Genomic DNA, 24,463 nt, shown 5'->3' with positions numbered 1-24,463 from the left:
CACAATCAATGTACTTACTTAATCCTGACTTTGCAGAACCGTTCAATGTTTGACTTTGAGCGAAGATTTTGTTTGACAAGCTCGGTTTGCCGATATCTTGGTAGAATATGTTCCGAGATTCGATTTTGAAAATTACCGAATTCTCAGCTCTTGGGTTGTTGGCGAAATGTTTCGCTGGGGTCGTAGACATAATGCAAGTGTGTACGGATCTCCATTTACCCGGTTCACCGTATCATGAGAACTTCCAAGATGATTCTACCTGGAAACCGCGTAGATATAGTGCGTTTTATGTGAGAACTTCTGTGCGTTTTACGGAGTCTTTTCACGCAAACATAATCAATGTATTCATCAGAAGTTCGTTTAATGGGCTAAATATAAAAAAGTTCTATTTTAATCTTGAATTTCGAGAATGAACCTTATATCTTTCATTTTATGTTGTGCTTGCCTAATAACTCACTGGTAGTGAAATATTTTGACATTTGACAATACGTGCACCAAATGTCAGCATCATAAGATGTTCAGAAAATAAAATGCTCACTGGCACCGAATTACATAATTCCAAATATAATTAACCATAACATTGCTTTCTGAATAACTTTGACGAAGACATCAAGTTTTGAAATAATCGGGAACTCGAGATTCTGTATTAGAAAAAATTGAATCAGGTGTAGCCTGATGTAAGTATTTGAAATCAAGCAGTCCACTGCATTTTAAATTGAATGTGGAAGAATTTTAAGTATATTTTACCCCTCACACTTCGGCCTGTGATACACAGAACAACTTCATCAAAGACATTATCTTTCTAATCTAATTTTATTTTCCTAATCAGGAGCCTGAAATATATCCTTTCGAAAAAATGCATAAACCGTGTTGTGGAAGAATTTCTAATCAAACGGCACATCACATGTTTAGTCCTTGATCAACTAAACAGCTTTGCAACAGTATCCAAAACAACCTGGCATGTTATCACGTCATCCAAGAACCTTTGAGTTACACTTCTTTAGCCTTGATTTGGGAATTTATGAAGTTTAATGTTGCCAGCTAGGTTTCAGAACCGACAGTTTAGTGGCCATTTCCCCCAGGGAACCGGGAATTCGGAACAATCCGACATGTGGTCAAGTCATTCAAATACATTTGAACCACCTTAAGACTTGATTTGAACCACCTTTGACATTGATATGTCGCAAGCCAGGTTTCAGATTCGCCAATATAATGGCCACCTCCACCAGTGTACCGGTATACGGAACAACCCAGCATGTGGCCAAGTCATCCAATATCGGTCGAACTATTTTTATTCAGACTTCGTTTGCTAAATCATGAAGTTGGTTTGTCGCAAGCCAGCCACTCGAAATTAAAGTGGTTACTGATTCTTCAAGTGGGATTATTTAAGTACTTCCCGTGATGAATCCAAAATTACGATAAATTTCTAATCGATAACCACGGTTCCAAAAACTAGAAGAATTTTGTGATCGACCCTGAACATTCAACTGAAATTCATTGAAAAACGGATGGGAAATAATATGTTGATATTGAAAATTTCAATCAAATTTGACGTCAGGCTCGCATGAATGATGAATGCATCCCGATAATTCAAACACATAAAACGGGTTGTGTTCCACATGGGATGTAAAGCCAACATAAGAAGATGTTCAAAACGTTTTTCCCAAACACCAGCTAATTCAAAACTGCCTAGTGAATATTTTTCTCGAGTTCAGCGCAGCGAACTGTATAGTGTGACAGTTATGCGTAGAAATACAGTAGTGGGACAGTTATGCGTGGAAATTCAACAATGGAACAAATTGACTTGGCTTGCTTTTCATTGAGTCTCCGAATAAAGTTAATTTTTGGTATGTGTTTTCCAAAACTATAATGAAAAATAAACTGTTTGATGACAAAAAGTCAAAATGCATAAAAAGTAACATGGGACAATAATGCGTACAACGGCAGTTGTATCACGGAAGCGTAGTTGTGGTCTTATCGCAATTTTCGTCAGCACAGGTGGATGGTGCCTACACATTTTTACGAGTGGGGACGGAGCCTGCATTACCATACAGTCGTTTTGTATTTCCTTAATGAAAAAGCACAGATCCAGTATGCGATTATTTTTGTTTTCCACATTATTCATCTGGCGGAGTCTAGCGGTACTATACGCTTCAAGAAGTTTCCACGAAGCCAGGCTAATCGAGGATCGGGTTGTGACGGGAAAAAGATAACCGTGAAAATTCCGTTGCCAAAAGATCGCACTTAAGTTGTAGTCACCCAGAATAACGAGTTTGTCTCTTGGTCCCATTTGTGAAACCACCCAATTCAGGGAGTCGAGATGTTTTTCGATTAAAATTTCGTCATTTACACGATCTGGTGGAATATAGACCACGCATAAATATAGCATTGCATCAACAGTGCTGATAGCGATCCAAACTTGCTCAACCATCGAACTTCCAGGAGGATCTATCACATGGGATTTGTAGTTAGAACGAACGGCTAGCAAAACTCCACCTCCTGAGCATTTATCACTATTCGAGGATGACCTATCTTGTCGATAGACGCAATAAGAGTCGTCAAACAGTTGGCTAGTAGAAATATTTCCGTTAAGCCAGGTTTCGGTAAGGGCGCAGATGTCGTAGCAACCGTCACTGAAGGCCAACTGGCAGGAGAGCTGTTGATCCCGCCATGCGTAAAATAATTCAATTTAATTCGAGTCAGAACTAACTCAAGTAAAATGTGAATTATATAAAAAAATATCCAGGGTGAAATCCGAAACTGATAAAGATTAAATACAGTCAACCCTCCCTAACTCAATTTTAAATGGATCATCGTGTATGGGATATATCCAGATAAAGAACATCTTTTTTATTTGACGCTTTTAGTTATTTTGACAAAATATATTCAAAAAGCCAACAATATTACTATATGCAAAGTTAAAGAATAAAATAAAATTTTAACTCATTAAAACTTTGCATGAAAATCTCGGGTTTAAAAGATGAACTTGTATGGAAAACTGAAAAAGACAGCATCGAGTCTCGGATCATCAAGTTGGAGAAGTATCCACTTACGTTTTAGGGTCAAAGTACGCTATATTAACGAAGCCCAACCTCAAATTTTCAAGCTCAAAACATATTATATCGCGTAAGGGAAAGGTGACTGTATTGTTCTCAGCACTCGTAAACTTTTTTTTTTTTTTCATATCGTATTGTCAAACTATTTTGGGAAGCCGTATCCAAAACAGATTGGAGGTGCTTTTCAAGTATCTGGTTTATTGATTCCTTTATTTTTTGGTGGTCTACCGTATTTCTTAGATTTTTTGGAAGACTTTTTCTTAACCACACCAGAAACACAGACATCATTGATAAATATCACAACTTCTGTAATTTTCTACCAAGCCGAGAAGACTTTCGCGGGGTGGAGCTCTTGGAATAGACTGAGTGCTCGTTGAAAATCAAGAGGTGTCTATTGGACCATATCAAAAGGACCGGATTGGACCAACACACATTTCGTGATTTTCATACTAGTTGAGCAGAAATAGTGCATAGACATATCAAACCGATATGATCAGATGAAAGTTTAGGCTTAGGGGATTCGATTATATAATAACACAGAAACATTGGATATTTATTGTCGCTGAAAGAAGCTTGGAAATAATGCTAACCGACGGCACACTAGAGCACTTCAAAACAACAAATCAATATAAAAATCAAACGAATTAACTGAAACGCGTCAAATTCATTGTGTTAGATCCAAGCCAGACGGTGGGTAGAAAAAGGGTACAAACGTTCTTTACAGTTTTTTTTTATTTTATTTTATTGATGTACAAGGGGGTCAGGGGCCAACTCTCCAGCATAAGTTTGAAAACTCATACCGTCCATAATACACCGGGGGAATTGGAGTTTTGGAAGTAGGCAACGCAACATCTTTGACCAGAAGGTTCTTTAAGTTTTGCTTTTACTCTAGACTTCCCCTACACGTATGAATGATGCAAGGTCGAAAGAACATGAATCAGTCATACATATAACGGTAGTGAAGTGTTTTGCCTAAGGATATGTGAAAGGAGGGATTTTGTGTGGTGTTTTGTAAATCGCTCTGTGGAACAAATTTGTTATTAGTTAAATAACAAGTTCATTTGATTTACCTTTCAATTAGTATTCAATGATTACAGAAACTTTATACTTATCAAAGGCGTGGAGTGCAGCAAGCTAGGTGGGCGGATCAAGTGCGTATCGATTTAGCGAGCGTGGGGCAGAACCGAGGATGGAGAGATGCGACCGCAAACCGACGTTTTCTCGGCCATTACGCTGCCATGATAAAAGATGCCTTTCCTCTTCGACGAATTATTCCTCGAAGCGGGTAAGATATGAAAACAAGGATAAAGAGAGAAGGAATGTTAGTGATTGTTACATGCTTTATGGCAGTATTGGCGTACATTGAAGTCATACAAAATTCGCTCTTTGGATTCCCACGACAACAATCCCTGAAACTAATGATAAACAACAAAAAATGAATCCGAAAGAGCGAGAATCTTGATGTTTCAATGTATGACAATCCAGCTTTATTGCATGTGAGAAGTTCTTGGTGATATTCTCACAACGGCCATTCAGAATGGTTCGACGGATGTAAATAAAAGATCATTATGATAAAATTAACGCGACGACATGTTAGTAAGCTCAAAACGATTATTGTATTTGAAACTGTTAATTTAAATAGTTAAGCTAAGGGTCGGTTATTGTATATAACTTTATAGATAAGCAGAAGTAAAGCATGAACGCGAATCCATCCCATCTTCAAATGCACAACACTTCATTCTGGAGCTTTAGAATGTCCATGTTGTAACTTGTTCACATAAGAAATCTGCCTCGACCGAGTTGGCAGAACGCGCCCATACCCCTTTCTGAACCAAAGGACAGGGAACTAATACCATGATACCTTAACTACAACTACAAAAGCTACTTCTATGTTATTTCTACTACTACGCTCACGGTAATTATGTTATGATCGTTAGAATAAAAACGATAGAGGTTACTACTACATAACAGAAATACTACTCAAAGAACATTAATGTCGCCAGTGTTGGTGTGTTAAATGCCAAGTAGTGCAAAAATGCTTAGAGAATTAAATAAGTTATAAATTACAGCATTTTGTTCAACAATATTATATTATATTATAGAAGATATTTAAAAATGAAACATTTCAGTAACAACAGTGCCATCAGTTTTCTAATTATTATACATATATCAGTAACACTACTAAACTATATCTAATACCGCTACAACCTACCTTATTAAATAACGCAATACCGTAAAATGCCGTAATTCAGAACATTTTGGAATATTTCTCAAAAATCGTAAATTATTGTTAATGATAATTTTAATTGAAATAATGATGCATTACCAGCATATATAAATAGCGGTATGGGCATACTTCAAAATTTTTCATAAATTTAGACAAATTTTGGACCAAATTCGCGGATTTAGGCGATGCGCTGAATTACGGTATTACTAAGGTAATAATTACTACATTGTTAGTAAACCTAACATAAATGTCTATTTTCAATGACCTGTGAGACGCAAAGACCACCCGCACCCATTCTTGCGCCTCGTGGTCTACTGAACAAGATTTATGTATATTGAACTAATACTACTATTAGAAATAGTGCTACTGATGAAGGTGATCGTTGGTTTCCCAGTCTTGTTAGTGATTTGAGTGTTAGTAGAGACTGGTAGTAGGCCCTGCCGGTCCCTCCAGCATTACGCGTAGTTATCTGGTGTTAGATCATGCGACAGTAACGAAACTCATGCTGAAGGTGTGATAAATTAAGTGTAAAATATATTTAAGCATTGAAACACATGTCATTATTTAACTTAAAACTATTAGACTAGCTTACATTTTATAAGTTATTGCTGTGTGCATTTGAAATGCAAATATCAAATGCGGGAACACCAAATGCGGTAAGATTTTCAACAAGGAAGGCGAAGTCAAAGATCGTTTTTCTTTGCTAGGTTGGCCGTGATATGAATCATGGTTGCTAAGTATCCTTTGATTAGTTTGTGTTACCGCATTTGCACGTCAAACGCAAACAGCAATATAATTGCGATAAATTTTCGCGATCAGTATATTAGTATTAGAGTAATTTTTCACAATATCAACAATATGTAATCACTTGATGAATCACCGTCAATCCCATCACCTATGGACAGGGGGTGCAAACGTTCTTTACAGTTGGGCCAATATTGAGAAATGCTTGATGGTCCGAATTAGAACAAGGTCCGAATTGGACCAGGTTCCCCTACTTTTCAATCGAACGTTTCAATAATAAACAATCGCGATAGTTAATAATAATTATAGCACTCAGTGACAACTTGTTACCTCATGTTTCATGTTCATAGAAACATAAACTTCATCACAGTTTATTCCTGTACGTCGAAGATTGCCGCAGAAAGTTTACAAGCATCTCATTGCACAAGTGTGTCAGATATGAGACCTGGCTTTTGACAAAATTTATTCGAATATCTGGCCAGATTTTGCCCTAAAATCGTTTCCTAAGTTTTGTCAAACTCTTCTTCAAAATTTACCAAGGAATATTTCACATTTTCCGTTGGAATCTTTCTTGACACTTTAATTTCCAAATCACACTGCGCTTGTATGTAGACTTTTTTTATTGAATATTTGTTTCTTGTTTTTTGACTTTCAAAAGTAGATCCAGCTCTTAGTTTCTTTATCGTCAGATCACTAAAACAGAGACTTTAGTGACCGTTTTTCTGAAAAAAAAAAGTGACTTTAGTGACTTTTTGTTGCAAATAGTGACCAGGTCGAAAAAAGTGACCAAGTCACTAAAAAGTGACTCACTACCAGCCCTGCATCAATATTCTATCTTGCCTAGTTTTAGATTAATAATCAAAATGCTCCGCGTGTACTCAGTACACGATGCGACCGTTCGTGTGACGGGCCCGGCAAAACAAAAAGTTACACGAGCGGTCGCACTGGTGTACTGAGTACACGCGTAAAAACTTAAGTTAAAAACACGATGTTTTCGAATACTTTTCGTTGATTTTTTGGAAAAATTTCTTCTCTACAAGCACAAAGAAGAGTAGATCTTGAAATAGGACCAACACCCGGATCAATTTGAAGATATTTTCAACGTGTTTTTCGGCTTTTCGCAAAGTGCGTGTACTCAGTACACTAGGGCGACCGACGGATGGGTTAAATAATCTTGTTCGATCAGGTCTGGGCTACTTCTTAAAAATGATAATTGTTAATACCCAAAATTTGCCAGTTTAGAAGAAAAACCAAATTGGCCTATTTGGGGTCGGTTCAACGGAGGTCCCATAAATAAGAAGAAAAATGCCCAAAGAAAAAAGCTGATGCCATTGCCTAAATTGACATCCGTAGACGAAACTATAAAAACAATTTGAAATGCATTCAGATTTATATCAATTAGTTGCGTAAAAGTTGATTGCGAAGAAAGTTAGGGTTTCTTTTACCCGGCTTGACCAACCGGAATAACTCCGAACAGATGTACATTTCCAAAAATTCTAATGACGATCGAAAAACTATACATCCAGACCATTCCATTCGAACTGAAACAAAAGTAATCCGCCAAAATTTGTCGAAATTGCGTCAATTTGAACTGTTTTCCATTTGCTTGGCGGATACGGGTTGAACGACGTTACTTCAGAGTGTTTTGATTTGTGGATGAGTATTTTAACAGCACCATAAATTAAGTGAAACAGGAGAATATTGCTACAATACAAGCACGTTTGACTGCCAAAGAGAAATTCTGGTTATTTTCCATGAATGACGAATCAGATCCCAACCATCTGTGGAAAGTTATGCATAAATATGAGTCGATGTTGACAGATTTTTCGAACAGAGTAGGTACCAGAATTTCTGACAGAAAATCATCACATTTTCTTTGCGAACAGAAAACATGCTGAGCATATGAAGGGCAGGTCGAAAGAGAGCCTAACATAGTAATAAAATATCCTTTTTGTGTGTTTCTTTCACGTCTGGTTCATATTTGAGTGGGTACCGATCGAATACGTTTATGCTTGTACATATTGGTGTGTAAGGATGATGGCGTGATCTGTACCTGATGTCTACAAACATGTTTGGAAATATGTATATCTCTATGCGTTGCTCTTTCCTAACGCCAGTACGAATCCATGTCTCTTGTCGATACTTTCTTTCCGTGAATCTGAACGTTTTTTTTTTTAGATTACAATGGCCGAGTATCGTCCACGTGGAGGTAACAATCGACCTCGCGGTAATGTCGGAGGAGATGGTAGCTTTCCACCACTCAATGGAAATAAGGGTCATCGCTCTAGTAATGGTACTTATCGAAATGATGGTCAGTGGAAGCAAAGCAATGGGAATGGCGGAGGAAGCAATCGTGGTTGGAAGGAATCTGGAGGAGGATATGACAACAGGAAGGATGCCAATGAAGGTGTGCGGAACGGAAACGGGAGACAATTTCATAATGGAGGAAGAAATCATAATCAATCAGGAGGTGATCGCGTTAATAATGGCAGACAATTTGTAGATCATCAACGGAACTCGAATGAACGTTATGGCGAGGATCTACGTCAGAAGCACCATGATGGAAACCCATGCAGTTCTAATCCAATTGTAGAAAAGCCAGTTCATAGTACGGAAACACCGCAAACTTTATCTGGCGTTGCCAGAGGGGGTATGCGTGGTAATCGGGCCATTGCAGAAATTGTTCGTACCCGTCCGATAGATACGACTATAACCAAGCAAGGTACGAGTGGAAGACAAATAATGCTTCAAACCAACTATTTCCGAGTGGCCAGAAAAGACGATGAATGTATTTTCCAGTACCGAGTGGACTTCAATCCACCTGTTGAAAGCAGCAGGTTGTTGAGAAGTCTGGTGTATGGACTGAAACCAACGATCGGCGGATATATTTTCGACGGAACACAGCTTTTCACGCGCCACAAACTTCGCAGTGATGAGGTGGAAATCACAACGAAAGATTCCACTTCAGATCAGGAATACATTATCAAATTGAGACGTGTTGGTGTAATTGACGGAACTAACGAAACGGCACTGATGATATACAATCTGATTAATCGCAAGGCAATGGGTGGATTAAATTTGCAACTGATTGGACGAAACTTTTTCGATCCAGCAGCAAAAGTAACAGTGAGCCAGTATGGCATTGAATTGTATCCCGGTTATGTAACAAGCATCAGACAACATGAGAATGATGTTCTGATGTGTGCAGAATTGACGCATCGAGTTATGCGAACAGATACGTGCTATACGCTAATGAAGCAATGCATGAACCATGGAGGCAATTGGAAGGATAATTTCAAACGAATGATACTAGGGTCCGTTGTGATGGCCACATATGGCAGTAATCGGACCTACACAATCAATGATGTCGAGTATAGCACTACAGCAGAGAGTTCCTTTCAGACGTCGAACGGACAAATCTCTTTTGTGCAGTATTTCCGCGAACGCTACAACATCATCATTAGAGATCCAAGGCAGCCCATGTTGGTTTCTCGGTCAAAATCCAGAGATATAAGAGCCGGCTTGCCTGAACTTATCTATCTGGTACCAGAATTAGTACGTGCAACCGGTATTACCGACGAAATGCGACGAAACTTCAAGTAAGTAGCTATTGCATTGAACCACTTATCAAAATTCTAATTTGAAAAAAAAAAAAACATTTTTACAGCTTGATGCGCACCTTAGCGGATCACACCCGTCTGACGCCGGATAAGCGAATCGAACGCCTGGAAGTATTCAACCGGCGTTTGCAGGATTCCAAAGAAAGCACCGAAATCTTTCAATTCTGGAAAACAGAACTTGATCGTCGTTTGGTCGAAGTCCCGGCACGAGTTCTTCAACCGGAAACAATTTTCTTCCATCCGGAGCAACCAAATTAGTAAGACGAATTAGTTGATGTTGTAATGGTCATATAAATGAAATAATTTTCTTTTACAGTGCGGTTGCTGCTGGGGAAATGGCCGAATGGCAAATGGCTTTCCGCAACAACCCCATGTACCACTCAGTTGCACTCACGAAGTGGTTCGCAGTCGTTCCAAAGGGATCGGAACGTTTGATAACCGATTTCATGCAATGCCTTCGACAAGCGGCACGTGGTATGCGTTTCCAGATTGAGGATCCCCAACTCATCGTCATTCCCAACGATTCACCGGCGGTCTACATCGACAGTCTGAATTCGATCGTTCAGCGGGACCCACAAATGATCATGTGCGTGGTTACGAACGATAAGGCTGATCGATACGCTGCCATCAAGAAAAAGTGCTGCGTTGATCGCGCTGTTGCAACACAGGTTATTAAAACTCGAACGATCACACCAAAAGGTGGTAATGTACGAACGTTGATGTCCGTCGCAACGAAAGTTGCAATCCAAGTGAACTGCAAGCTTGGTGGTATTCCTTGGATCCTGAAGAATCCTCTGAGCTCTATTATGGTAATTGGATTTGACGTTTGCCATGATACCCGAGATAAGTCCAAATCATACGGAGCACTAGTGGCGTCGATGTATGGGGCGGGATGTCGACATCCGAAGTATTTCTCCACAGTTAACCACCATTCAAATGGAGAGGAACTTTCGAACTTTATGGCTCAAAACATAATCAAAGCTGTGCATTCGTATCGCGCGGATTTCGGAAATGCGCTACCCGAACGCATCATTGTGTATCGCGACGGAGTCGGCGAAGGACAACTCAAATACGTCTACGATCATGAAGTGAATGCGATCAAGGAGAAACTCCTTCTAGCATGTAAGGAAAGGCGAGAAGCGGCAAGATTAACATTTTTCGTAGTTAACAAACGAATCAACACTAGACTGTTCCATCAGAAGCGGAATCCCGTGCCGGGTACGATCGTGGATGACGTTATAACCCTACCCGAAAGGTGAGTTCTAAATATCCAAGTCATTATAGGTAAATATTCTAACAACTTCTTACATTCTTCCAGGAACGACTTCTACCTCGTTTCACAAAGCGTCCGGCAAGGTACGGTTTCGCCCACAAGCTACAACATACTCAAGGACGAGTCCGGTTTGAATGCTGACAAGCTACAGTTGTATACCTTCAAGCAGACGCACATGTACTACAACTGGTCCGGAACGGTTGGCGTACCTGCGGTTTGCCAATACGCACACAAGTTGGCAGCATTGGCCGGGCAGCACTTGCATCAAGCTCCCAATAGTTTGTTGGAGAAAAAATTGTATTATTTGTAAATTTTGCATATTATCACATGTATTTCACACGAATAAGTAAAAACAAATATATAAAACTAAAATTCTATAAATTATGTGTAAAAGAAATTTGTTATCCACACTGCCCATGTTCGCATAGTCGACGTTAGCGCCAATATGATCAAAATGCATCAAAATAATAATAAAAGCACTCATACCAAAGTGAATTAAAGGTACTAATTAGGGAGAGATCCCCCAGTACCGGACACTTAAGCCACTAAGTTCATAATTCGAAAAATATTAGTTTTATGTGCTCGTGTTACCCATCTATGATAAACATTATAATTTTTATAGCGTACAAAAATAAAATTGAAAATTTAAATATGAATTTTTACATTGCATTTTGATGATGTAATTTAGTACCAAATTGATCGATCTTGAAAGGCGGCACCCAATACCGAATACGATCTGGAAATGCCTCGAATTCTGTAAATTTGAACATCATTGAATGTGTATAATATAAGAATAGTATATAATTGCCAATTCAATGCATTTGCAACATTTACAAGAACAATTTGAGTTTTTCTTAGTTTGCAAGATGTCCATCAAAAACCTCTTTCATATATGATGAAAAATAGCACATTTTACGATGTTGTTCTGAATATTCATTATTCTTAATTTTATTGCAAATTTGACACCATGATCGACGGAATCCACGAAAAACAAATGTATTTTGAGACTCTAACGCAATAATTACAAAGATATCGATAAAAAATCAAACATGGTGAAATTTGCTTTTCAATTACGCGTGGCGACAGTTGTCATTTTACTGACTTTTTCGGTAGTTCCAAAACCCAGTAAAATTTTACCGACCCCAGTAATTTAATCTAAGTGTGTATGTCATTTTGTATCTATGAGAAGAAGAAAAGAAATCTCGCATAATTTATGATCTCATCCTAAAAGCCATAGGTGACCAAGTGTGTAGCTTGTTATTACTGAGCAAACGAATGGATTTCCACTTTATTTCACAATGCTAAGATAAAGAGAAAATCCTCCTCTGTCTCCCAGCGGCGATAGTTTTTATTTTGGTCCGTTTATCTGCTTAATAACAACGAGATACAAACTCGGTTACCAATGGTTTTTAGGGTGAAGGTACATAGAAGCCAAATCTCGAATTTTCAAAAGCACAAGTCTAGAGAAACAGACAACCGGTAACTCACTGGTCACTCGATGGCGACGTCCAATCAATAAAATGTTCAACGCAAAAGGTTGTCAGATTCTCTAGATTTGTGCTCTTGATAATTGACTTCGATGCATCTTCACCTTAGGACGAGATGATAAGTTTTGCGAGAAATTTTTCCCAATAACTTCATACATCATTATGACCAATTCAAGTTCGATTTTCATGGCAAATAATTAAAATGACGCTTGAAACAGTTTTGCGATTATGCATATATCATATGTCATTTATGCTTATTACAGCTCGTTTGACCAAGATCAACTTTACCTTCCATGCCAAGGTGTTCAAATGGTTTGATCTTGCAGTTTGTCCCGTATTTCCATACGTTCAACGCAATGTGCGTCGGTACAAAAACACATATCCATAAATAGACCCCCGACCGATTTTTTTTATTTTTGTCGCAAATGAAAGAGCAAAGTCTAATTGTTTTCAGTGCGAAATTTCAGACTTACCTATTTTTTTTAATAAAGTTACTCCACAACCGTGCTCGGTGAGCGATTTCATATTTTCCATACGTCCTTTGCATACGTCATAGTGTGAGCTACGGTTAACGCTATGCTATTTTTTATCCAATCACCTATTACCCTAGTCAGCAAAAGCGTGGTCTAATTATTGATTCCTTATTCATCGTTATAAATTGATGATTAGAAGATAAACTCTGCTCACAGGCAAGCATGCATTGTGTGCCATCACTCTGCACTTCAATGCGATCCTTTCGCATTTTCTTCAGAAAAAAAAACTGATTCCACACAACACATTAATTAGATAGTTTTTTGTACTTGCACGGCGATTAAAATCAGTGCGATGCGGTGTTAGATAGTTATTAATACCGTTTTGACTCATATTCCGAACACTTAAGGCCAACAGTGACTTCAAATGCATCTGATTGGCATAAATTGGCTAATTTTTGTGTAAATTTTTATTTCTTCGTAAAGTCTAACTGTTAGCTGTTGGGTGTACCAATAATAATGTTAATTTAATAAGTTTTAGTATTGTAGTTACGTAAGAGTATGGAACAACATTTTGATTCAAATGCCGAACACTGTGTTTATTCTGTCTCATATTCCGAACACCTTGATTCAAATTCGGAACAGCACGAATAAATCGTATTCAAATGAATAATTTCGCAAATAAATTTATCTGAGATTGTTCTACTGGTCTCAAACTAGAGAATCATCACTACTCCCACGGTATAACATATATTGGAGACGTTAAAATTGAACTGCAATCGACTACCATTTCCTTGTTATTTGGTGATATCTTTCAGCGAAACATTTCAACCAAATCGCCATACAAAAACCGTGTGTTCGGAATATGAGTCTGTTCGGAATTTGAGACAAAACGGTATTATTATTGCAATCAATAAAGGGTCAAGCAGTCCTGCTTTTATCGCAAGAATCAACTAATGTAAGTCAAGGGGCCTTCCTTAGCCGAGTGGTTAGAGTCCGCGGCTACAAAGCAAAGCCATGCTGAAGGTGTCTGGGTTCGATTCCTGGTCGGCCCAGGATCTTTTCGTAATGAAAATTTCCTTGACTTCCCTGGGCATATAGCATATAGTATCATCAAAGAAAGCTCTCAGTTAATAACTGTGGAAGTGCTCATTGAACACTCAGCTGCAGGCTCTGTCCCAGTGAAGACGTTAATGTCAAAAAGAAGAAGAAGTCAAGTAAATTTTGGGTCACTTGATTCATAGTTAATCCTGCGAAACCTATTCATGTCTGAAAATCTCCTAGTCAGCCAATATTCTAAATTTGCATGACGCAATCAACTTCAGATTAACAATTCATTCCATTTGGGGAACATTTATGCTTCAAGTCAATTATATGTCATTGAGCCAATTTTAAGCATTGAAAATATAATGACTTACTAGATCAACAAAGTTTTTGAAAACTGTAATTTATGTGATATAATTTATGAATACTTAATTCAAAATTATCGTTTCAAGGCCTTGTCTTCACACTACTCATAAGGTCTTGTACAACACTTGGACCAACTTTTTTTTTGCGTGGCGTTCCATTTTTTCTTCAAATCTTCCTCCGTTTTCTCTTCCTTGGGATGCTTCCAAAGTGCCTACTTCATGATGACCCAGTACTTTTCAATTGACCGCAGTTCCTGTGCGGTCGGGGATTAAGATTCTTCGGCACGAAATTGATCTCCTTAGCCTTGTACCACTCCGACACTTCTTTAGAGTAATGGCACGAGGCCAAATACGGCCAGAAAATCGTAGAACCGTCGTGTGTCCTCAGAAGAGGATGTAGACGCTTTTGAAAGCATTCCTTCAGGTATACCTGCCCATTGACCGTTCCAGTTGTCACGAATGGGGTGCTCCGCTTTCCACACGAGCAAATTGCTTGCCAAATCATATATTTTTTGGCAAACGTTAACATCTTCTGCTTTCTAACGTCCTCAGGGACATCGAATTTATGATGAACAGTAAAAAACTGGAGCCCCGGAAGCTGCTGTTTTTACAGACGTCTCATCATTCATGGTTACGTCAACATCTGGGTGTTAAGAAATACACATTGAACAAATTACACCCAAAATTACAATAGAAAACACCCAACGAATGAAAAATTGAAGCCGTTTGAAAGTGGTGCAATTTAATTCCTTTAATCTTGTGTACTCAGGTTTCACTATTTTCAGCAAACATGAAATGGCACACTCGGGAGCGCCCAACTAACATTTACTCATTTAACAAACACCATTATGATAGTTTTATTCAGCACCATTTTTAATAATATTTCCATAATTCCCACGCCCAACCTTTGTTCAGGCGTTGTTTACACAAATTTGGAGAAACTTTAAAGCATGTCGTTGAAAACCAACTTTATTTTTCAGCTTTAAAAACGTTTTACAACCATTTAGATTTTATACGGCTGGTGTAAAAATAATTAAAAACTAATTTATGTTTCTAAATAGGCACTTTGAATGTAGTGTACACATTTATCATGATATAACAATCACATTAAAAAATCGCCTGAATACTGGATTCGAACTCGAGGCCTTCCAATCATCAGCAGTATGCATTGCCATCTGCGCCATTCTAGAATTGATGAATATTCCGTCTAGTGCAAAATATAAACCTCTCTAGGATGAATATTGATCATGTTTGAGCTTCTACTCGACAATGTCTAATTAACACATGGTAGCGTTATTTTTTACCGAACAGATTGATTGTGTATATGAATATATTAAAATAATTGGAAGGGTTCTGAAGACTATGACAAGATAAGTAATCAAAAATCTTGATGCGTGGGATTTTTTTTCAGAAATGTCCAAGTAAATCATTTTTCTTAGATCGCAGTATTCAGTTCAGAAGAAATGTTATTTCAAACGTAGCTCGCTATAGAAATTTCCTTTATCAATTATGTCAAAGAAATTTCCAGTTTTCTTGTACGGAACAACATCCCGAGCAGGCGAATAAAGCATAGCGTTAGTAAATTATAGTATGGATATCTAAAAGTTATATTAACTTGATAGCTATAAGAGATAAAAGAGCTGGAAATGATATCTAAAATTAAATTCTAGAACTACATTGACATGTCATATTTAGATTTCGTAACATTTGACCAATACGAATTTTGCTATGGTTCAGAAGTTCCATCAACAAAATTTTGATATTGTCTCCAGATATTTTATCTCTTATGTCATACAAGTCAATATCACGTTTTGTTTGTAAGAACTTCACTCCTACTTGGAATACATAGTTAAAATATTTATTTTTGTTTTTCAAAATAATCATATACATCTGGAGGCTGAGCATGTTTATTTTCTAATCGGCTTTTTAAAAAGTTATGATTGTATCTGATAACTATTTTATTTAGTAATTTGAACTTTGACAAACATTTGGAACTCAACACAAGTCTCGGATATTTTGTCCATTTTCCGAAAAAATAGCTAGAGTGACATCTTTTGCAAGGTTCGTTTATTGCTGAACAATGTGTTTATTAATCGCTACTTGGGCCTCTTTTGGATCAACTGTTCCAATAATACACTCAAAAAAATCCATCATTGCTACGTGAAAAATCACGTAGATCATTCCAAATTCATTTTACCTCCACTTCACCTGACTCAAATAAAGATCACTACACCACTCATAACCACCAAATAGTGACTCGATAATTTTTACTGAGGTTACCTATCGCACTTACGTGAAATTTACGTAGGTGCCGAGGTTCATTTTGACATCTGCATATTGTACGTACATTCGGTGTTGAACTCAAATACTAAGATGGCGCCCGCTTGATTTTAGAAGAACTTCAGAAGCTGCTGCTGATTTAAACCCTGTGTAAGATTGATTTCAAGGTAAATATGCTTTGAATACCGAAGAATCCCTGCATTACTTCATACTTAGCACACGAAGGCTACAACAAGACTACAAGAAACTCACAACATTGGCGAAACAGGATTCAAAATGCTCAGATTGACAATAAATATATCACAATCTTTTAAGTTTGTTTACATTTTAGAATTGGGAATTAGTTTTCTTCCAAAGCCTTTTAGAAATAAGATTGGTCTTTCTTCTTTCTGGCGTTACGTCCCCACTGGGACACAGCCTGCTTCTCAGCTTAGTGTTCTTATGAGCACTTCCACAGTTATTAACTGAGAGCTTACTATGCCAATGACCATTTTTGCATGTGTATATCGTGTGGCAGGTACGAAGATACTCTATGCCCTGGGAAGTCGAGAAAATTTTCAACCCGAGAAGATCCTCGACCGGTGGGATTCGAACCCACGACCCTCAGCTTGGTCATGCTGAATAGCTGCGCGTTTACCGCTACGGCTATCTGGGCCCCTTTGGTCTTTATTACAGTTAAATTTAATGCAAAACCATCTAGGTCCTATTGAAACGCTTTGTAAAGGCTACCGGAAAATCCACGTTGCTCTTACGGTGGAATGGACGAAGTTCAAAAGTTCATGCGTTCATTCTGGGCTACCTATGATTCACGTGAGAGCTACGCAAAAAAAGCGATGGAAAAAAATCACGTATGTTTTCACGTAACAATGACGTTTGGATTATTTTGAGTGTATACCGCAACTGAATAAGTACTCTATAAAATACTTATTGAGCTCTTAATCATGTTAATGTTAAACATGTTGAAATAGCTGAAGTGCGAAGCAAATAAAACGTTAGTTTGTCTTCTGAATATCCCTTTATACAAATACATTTGTTTGGTAGAATATTGGAAACGTTTAATAAGTGGTGTTATCTTTTGTTCATCCCAATGCATAGCGCTGAACATTGACCTAAGTTTGTATTTCAAAGCTCCTTTTTTATTCTCAATTTACTTATATTCGAATTGGTAGCTCATTTCGCCATTGGACATCACTTGAGCGAGGATCGATTGTATATGTTGTACTAGAGCGCAACGCCTAAGTTCACACTATTTTATTACCGTAATCCGGGGTAACATTGATCAGCGGGGTAACATTGATCGGAATGACTCACCTTATGAAAAGTTCGTATTATCATTTATTGATGAAACATTTTCAAATCATGAATGGTGCTTCTCTTTCTTATATTCATAAGCTAATAAAAGTTAATATTTTTGTGAAAATTGCGTTTACCTTATGCGTGAATTTGTCAACTTTTCGAAATAATGATTTTAATTGTTAAGGATGACACTACCGAAGATTCATGTCTCACAGAAGTTCTGCAAACGATATGAGCAAGGAAAATGCGGCTCTTACTAAAAATAGCTTCGCCGAAAACGATTTCGTTGTCAAAACTTCCATAAGTATGCTCAATTAGGCAACATTACTGAATTACTGTTAGGAATGTAAAATTCCCTTAGGAAATTGCCTACCTTTAGGCGTATTCTGCGGTTCGAGGTGTTTTTAATTTTAAAATAACTCAAAAAGTAAATGACTTGTAAGCGTTTGGTCTTCAAATTCGGCTTCAGGGGCCATTATTTAAGTAAGTAACGACATTTTCAGTGTTACCGAACGTTATTTATATAGGTGATCAATGTTACTTCATATCAACTAAATAAAAAAATCGCCTAAAACATTTTTTTTAATATGCTTAAATCTTTCAATAAACAAAATACAGTATATAGTCTCGAGCTATGGGTAGTTTCGATCAAACTGAACTTGTCTATAATGATAATGTTTTAATCAAAGTTATACTAGGCCAATCTAGTCGGCACTTAAACGAAGTCTAGGGTCAATCAGGCGAATTTAATTTTAGTGAGTTTTTTAATTTAATTAGTTTAAATTTTTTTCAGGGTGTAGAGCTGGTGCTGGTGCATGTTCTCGTGAACTAAGGCTGAATCAGTTTCACCCAATTGGAAGACACTGCACCGTTTTACAGGCGGAAATATTTGCTCTAATGGCTTTTTCCTTATTGGGTTGATTTTTAGCACATATGGCTAGTTCATCATCAATTTTATGCGTAGAGTGTAGTTAGCACGTAATGGATAAAGACCAGAGGCACGTCCACGTTCGAAACCATGGGTAGGACAAACGTTGGTAAATATTTTGTGCACGGTGAAGCTAACAAAAATGTGAACCCTCAAATGCAATGGAGTGTGCCATTTTGAGTTAAGGAACTTTTACTGGTTCAAAGCGTTTAAACGATATTTTCAGTTGGTTTTCTCGCTCAACAGAAGAAATAACATAGTTCATAGAAGACTGGCTTGTGTTTTTTTGACTTTCATTCAATTAGTATAGAATTAAAACTTGTTGAATATTCAAAGCAGATCTTCTCAAAACTAGTTTTTTTTTTACTGACACCGCTTTGCTTCCAAACCCCCTTATCCATATATTTCCTTGGGACATCCTGCAAGATTTTCGGTCAAAACATCTTGAATTCTATCAATAAATTCTCCAGAAATGCCGACAAGAGTTTTTAGGGATTACCTGTGAAATTGTCTTTTGGAATTTATGTTAGATTGCAACTAGAGATTTATTTTCCAAAAATACCTTCAGCAATTGCTCCACAGATTTCTTCTTAGGTTTCTGCAGAAATTCCTCCTGTAACACTTTGAGATTTTTTCAAGTAAGCCTTAAAAGTTTTTTTTCTTCAAGGAATGTGTCCAGGGAAAGGCCAAGAAAAATTTTCTGAAAAATAAATCCATGAGCACTTTTAAAGAATCCTGAATCCTGATCGGAGAAACTATTGGGGGACTTGTTGGAGTATTGGCTGATGTGAAATATTGAATAACCTTATGAAATCGCAAGGGAATTTTTCGCGAAAATTTTTAAAAAATGTTTTGAAAAACTGCAGGAGTAATATTTGGATGAAATGCCGGAGAAATGACTAAAAAACAATAGATTTTTCGAAGAACCTCTTGAAAAATTTTGGATTTCTGGGAGGAATCATGGATGAATTCTTGGTGGAATTTACATGAACCTGCGGGGAATATTTGAAATAAACTTTTGAGGATTTCCTCGGGTGAAATTCCGTAGAAATCTTAGGAACATCTTCTGGAGTAACAACTGGAGAAATCAGTTGAAAGATTAATGAAAAATCTGGCAAAAAGATAGTTTTGGCAATTTTTTGAAAGAAAATCATGAATACATGAGGAAATTACTGGAGGTAATAGCTTTGGAGTTCTCAAGGATTTCCTGGAGCAAATTCTGGAGAAATTTGTCTTAGCATCCTTTGAAAAATCTCTGAAAGAATTTCTGGGAAAATTGGTAGAGAACTCTCTAGAATAGAATAGAATGCAAAAATTTTCAGAAGAAACTGAAAGTTCTTGAAAATGTTCCATCGCGCAGAAACTCTATCAAATATTTCTCTGGAACTTATCCAACAATCGTGAAAAAAAAAACTTTCAGACAATCGTTATAATCTGCTCTGAATGTTCTTATGAATAATGCCACAAATATAAGTGGGAATTTCATCAAATCATTTTTCACAACTAACTGTGGAAGTTCTATAGGAATTGTCTTAAAAATCGTCAAGAGATTCAGCAATAATTTGATAGAAAACATCAAGAGTGATCGCACTTTCAGAAATCACTGGCACCATCACACTCGTGCTGTGTATAAAACGATGGGACTGGTCTTAGATCAATCCATTACTTCATCCAGAGATTCTTCAACAAACTACTCTGGAACGCTCATGGCAATTTGTCCCAGAAAATTTACAGGGTTGTCCGTAGATATTCTTAAGAAACCGTCCATTTATTCATTCCAACATGTCATGAAGGATTTTTTCATTTGTTTTTCTAACGGTTAAAAAAGTTTCATGTAACAATTCTTACAGTTAGTTTCCTATTGATATTCTCAATCGTTCTTCACACAAATTCAAAATTTTTGATGATTTTGTTTTTTTTATTGAACCTTGGGTAGCACAATCCTTTGACTGTCCTACCTGTCCTACCCACTTCCCGCGCCACTGATAAAGACATATACTTCTGTTCAGATAGTCAGGTTTTTATGAAAGATCTTGCTTCGGCTAACTTAAGGTCGAGGCTTGTTTGGTATCGCATGTCGAACTCAAATTGAGGAACTGAATTCAGTCAACTCTGTAACCCTTGTATGGGTACCTAGCCATTCTTTCATCGCTGGAAATGAAACGGCTGATGAGCGAACTCGCAATGAAATAACGTATGACTTCATCGGCACTGAGTCAGCTAGTCCAATTTTTCTGGGTGAAGCTTCAGTTCCTGTTGTGAAGCGACAAAGTTGCTAATCAAAAAACTGCTGTCTAAAATTCCATTGAAGTTTCTGAGCAACTTTGCTGACGACACGAACTTTCTATGAGATCGGGATCATGAGCTAGAGCCTATGATATGGCCAAATATATATGCACACCACCAAATTCGGAAAACCGCAACTTTATAGATAGTGAGAATTCCAAAATATTACATAATAAATAATATATTTAGTTTCAAACCAACAGTTTCTTCGATTTTGAAACAAAATATAGGATGTCCGTGGCACGAAACAAGCGTTGGGCAATATGCAGAACGTCTCTTGAGTTGGTCCAAGAGACCATAGTTATCAAAATTAGGAGTTTGTTCTTCAACAAGCGGTATAAGTTATCAAGTTTTTATTCTGAGATCAGTCTTCAATGTATAACTCGACTTCGGTCGTTCATTATGAAGTGAATAAGGCTGTCGGCCTTCCTTAGGTGATTAGTTAGGGTCCGCAGCTACAACGCAAAGCCATGCTGGAGGAGTTTGAGTTTGATTCCCGGTCCAGGATCTGTACACGGAAAAAACAGATTACCTATTTTTTTTTTTGTTGACTTTACCCAAAAATAAGTATATCGATTTTTCTCCCAACCCAAAATCTCTCGGTATTCTCTCTCTTCCCCACCAATGTTGTCATAAACCAAGAGAGCTGCATCTACCTAATGGGGGCAGTTTGGCCCAATAAGCCAAATTGGGGTAAATGCATTATTCTCAAGCTTGGGTTGAATGAACTCAATTTTGCGTTGAATCAAACCAAACTTAAGTAAATTTTTCTTATGGCTTGAAAGGCAAAGTACCTAATGAAGGCCTTGGAAATTTAGCCAAATTTGGGTTATTGGGCTCAACTACGGTTTTGCGTTGAAACAACTCAGATTTGAGTAGATCCGCGTTGCCGTTTAAGTAATGGAAATTTCCTTGACTTCCCTAGGTATACAGTATCATCGTACCTGCCACACGATATACGAATGCGAAAATGGCAACTTTGGCCAAGAAAGCTCTTAGTTAATAACTGTGGGAGTGCTCATTGAGCACTAAGCTGAGAAGCAGGATCTGTCCCAGTGAAAACTTAATACCAAGAAGAAGAAGGCTGTCGTTTCAAATGCTTGCCATGATGTTTCGTTGATCTGAGTTAAGATACTTGATCGAAGTTCCTGTTTTGGATGCGACAAATCAAACAAATTATACTCGATATTAAGCACTGATTTAAAGACAACACTGCACTTTTTATACATGTAATCTGTAATCTCTGCAATACTCAGAGATAAACAAATATACCAGTATCTTAGACATTCGGTGAAAATAATGTATGTTTGGCCAATCGTTAGAAATGACAATTCACCGAAAAATGATTTTTCTTGGTGTCCATGCAAGGTACCATACTTTAGAAGTAGAGCGCATTAAACCGCATCCGGATCCGAAGTTAGGTATCTCGCATAGATTCTAAGAAACACTCAAGTTCGGCGACAACCCATTTCTAACGTGAAAACGTCGACAATAAACGTTGGATCTCGGCTCATGGTGATGCCGAGTTTCGGGTAAAATATAACTGAACTGTATGAACTTTTTTTTAAGGAACCTTGGCAGACTGTTGACTTTTCTTCTTGGCGTTACGTGCTCACCTGTATTTAGCCTACTTTTCAGCTTAGTGTTCTAGAATCACTTCCAACCATAGCTTATTTTCTCTTACTGGAAATTTTAAGCTGAACTATTAGCATCATTGAATCAACTGAACCGCTTAAGCTCTTTGACGCGTCCTTTCCCAGTCAGGCAAAATAGAGTTGATAAAACCCACAATCTTACTTGGATTTCCAATCCGAATTTTACTTGGTTCTAAGGCCCCGTCTAAAAGTTTGTTGCTACAGAAACGACAGATATCATTCTGAACCTGACCGATATTCAAGTGATAGCTCGCCGGACAGCGTTCATTAGGTCAGTGTAAGTACAGAAACTCTCTAGTTGAGCTCAAGCATCTTCGTGATAGTTACATCTGGAACTTAAACTCTTTTAGATTGATTACACCTTGTGGTGACCATTAAGATATGGCAACGTTTAACTGGTGCGGTGATATTCTATGCCCAGGGAAGTCAAGGAAATTTATAAAGCGAAAATATTCTGAATCTACCGGAAATCTAACCCAGACTTCAGCATGACTTTGCTTCGCTAAATAAGGCAAATTGTTGATGCAGAGTGGAATCAATGATGTACCGGGACACGATTCAAGTGCTTAAACATCAGCTAGCAAACGAGAATTGTTCATTCTTTTCCAGGATCGATGACACAAACTTTCTAGATGAGTATGAGAGCCAAATTTTCGTTTTCAACTTTTCCTCGAGCAGAGAGAAGCGTATGATAAATCGAGTCGATTCTTGAGCTCCTCCTTGTCTGGCCACACTGCCGTCTATCCATAACGGATCACAAGATCTTGCGCGGCTCGACGTTACCGGCGAGTAAATACTGCTTCCATCAATCGTTGCGGTGGTCCAATCGCAACACTTATTTGCATCCGTTCTTCCATACCACCCGCATCCTCCACAAACTGCTCCGTCCAGGCCATTACTGGGACTCCACACTCATAAACACGTCCTTGACCCAGGGCTCCCGCAAATTGATGCGACAACGAACGATATTCGCTATTCTCCATTACAGGTTTTAGAAGCTATTATAGTGATTATTTACAAACAACTTCGTCGTTTCTTATTTTGTTTTGGCTTTTTTGCTTTTCGCTTTCTTCCGCAATGAAAATAGTGGCGGAGGGCGCCACAACAAACACACAACAAAGATGGCTTTGAACGCTTTTCGAGGTTAGAATTTCCTCCTCCTTCACAAACACGAAAACAAAAAGAAGCGATGATTTTTCTCTACTTACAAGCGCCGATGGGAATCCGCAAATTGTTATCCAATTTAAATCACTTTCCCGACGATAGACTGCCAAATGCGCACCAATTTCTGTTTGCACTCACTTCACGTTACGGAAAACATACATTTTCGTCAGAAAAACACCAAATTACGACCCGAAATTCAACCGCACAAATTTCCCTCGACCGAAGTATCAACAAAATATTCGTCGCGACAGCGATTTTTCAGCCTCTTTCGATGTTGTGTTTGATGTTGCGCATCCAATCTGTGATGCGGGTGTCTGTACACAACGGTAGCGAGAGCGAGATAAGCGAGCACCGTCCTGTTGCGAGAGTGAGATAGGACAACCCCCCCAGGTGGCAAATTTTGACAGCAGTGGAGTCAACATTGTGAAAGGGCGAAAGCGATGAAGCAACGTAAAAATTGGCACTGGTAAAAATATGTCATCAAAATGTTCAAATTTAAAATACAATGAAAATCCCACCTCCCAACCTTACACTCAGGCAAATTAATTAACGAATTTCATAAATTTTC

At 37.9% G+C, this 24,463-nt stretch overlaps 2 protein-coding genes across 4 annotated transcripts in view; one reads left to right on the top strand and one right to left on the bottom strand.

Moving 5' to 3' along the window:
- The window catches only part of LOC5567724 (UPF0565 protein C2orf69 homolog), a 106,134-nt gene extending 81,943 nt beyond the window's left edge, over positions 1-24,191 (bottom strand). Inside the window, exon 1 of one of the 3 annotated variants that reach the window (XR_002500814.1) lies at positions 23,940-24,190. The gene's annotated coding sequence lies outside the window, so the exon portion shown is untranslated. Of the gene's footprint in view, positions 1-23,939 lie in introns of all 3 variants that reach the window. The other 2 variants (XR_002500816.1, XM_021846572.1) reach the window with 2 other exon arrangements.
- On the top strand, positions 7,996-11,507 carry LOC5567714 (protein aubergine). The gene is made up of 4 exons (XM_001657576.3): positions 7,996-9,626; positions 9,695-9,904; positions 9,964-10,902; positions 10,966-11,507. The coding sequence occupies exons 1-4, from the start codon at positions 8,212-8,214 to the stop codon at positions 11,228-11,230; spliced, it is 2,829 nt and encodes a 942-aa protein (XP_001657626.2). The 5' UTR covers positions 7,996-8,211; the 3' UTR covers positions 11,231-11,507.
- Positions 24,192-24,463: the final 272 nt, after the last annotated feature.

Source organism: Aedes aegypti, chromosome 1, assembly GCF_002204515.2.
Source record: "Aedes aegypti strain LVP_AGWG chromosome 1, AaegL5.0 Primary Assembly, whole genome shotgun sequence".
Classification (NCBI taxonomy): Eukaryota; Metazoa; Arthropoda; class Insecta; order Diptera; family Culicidae; genus Aedes; species Aedes aegypti.
Note: the sequence above shows the minus strand (reverse complement) of the source record. Positions and strands in the feature narration are given on the sequence as shown.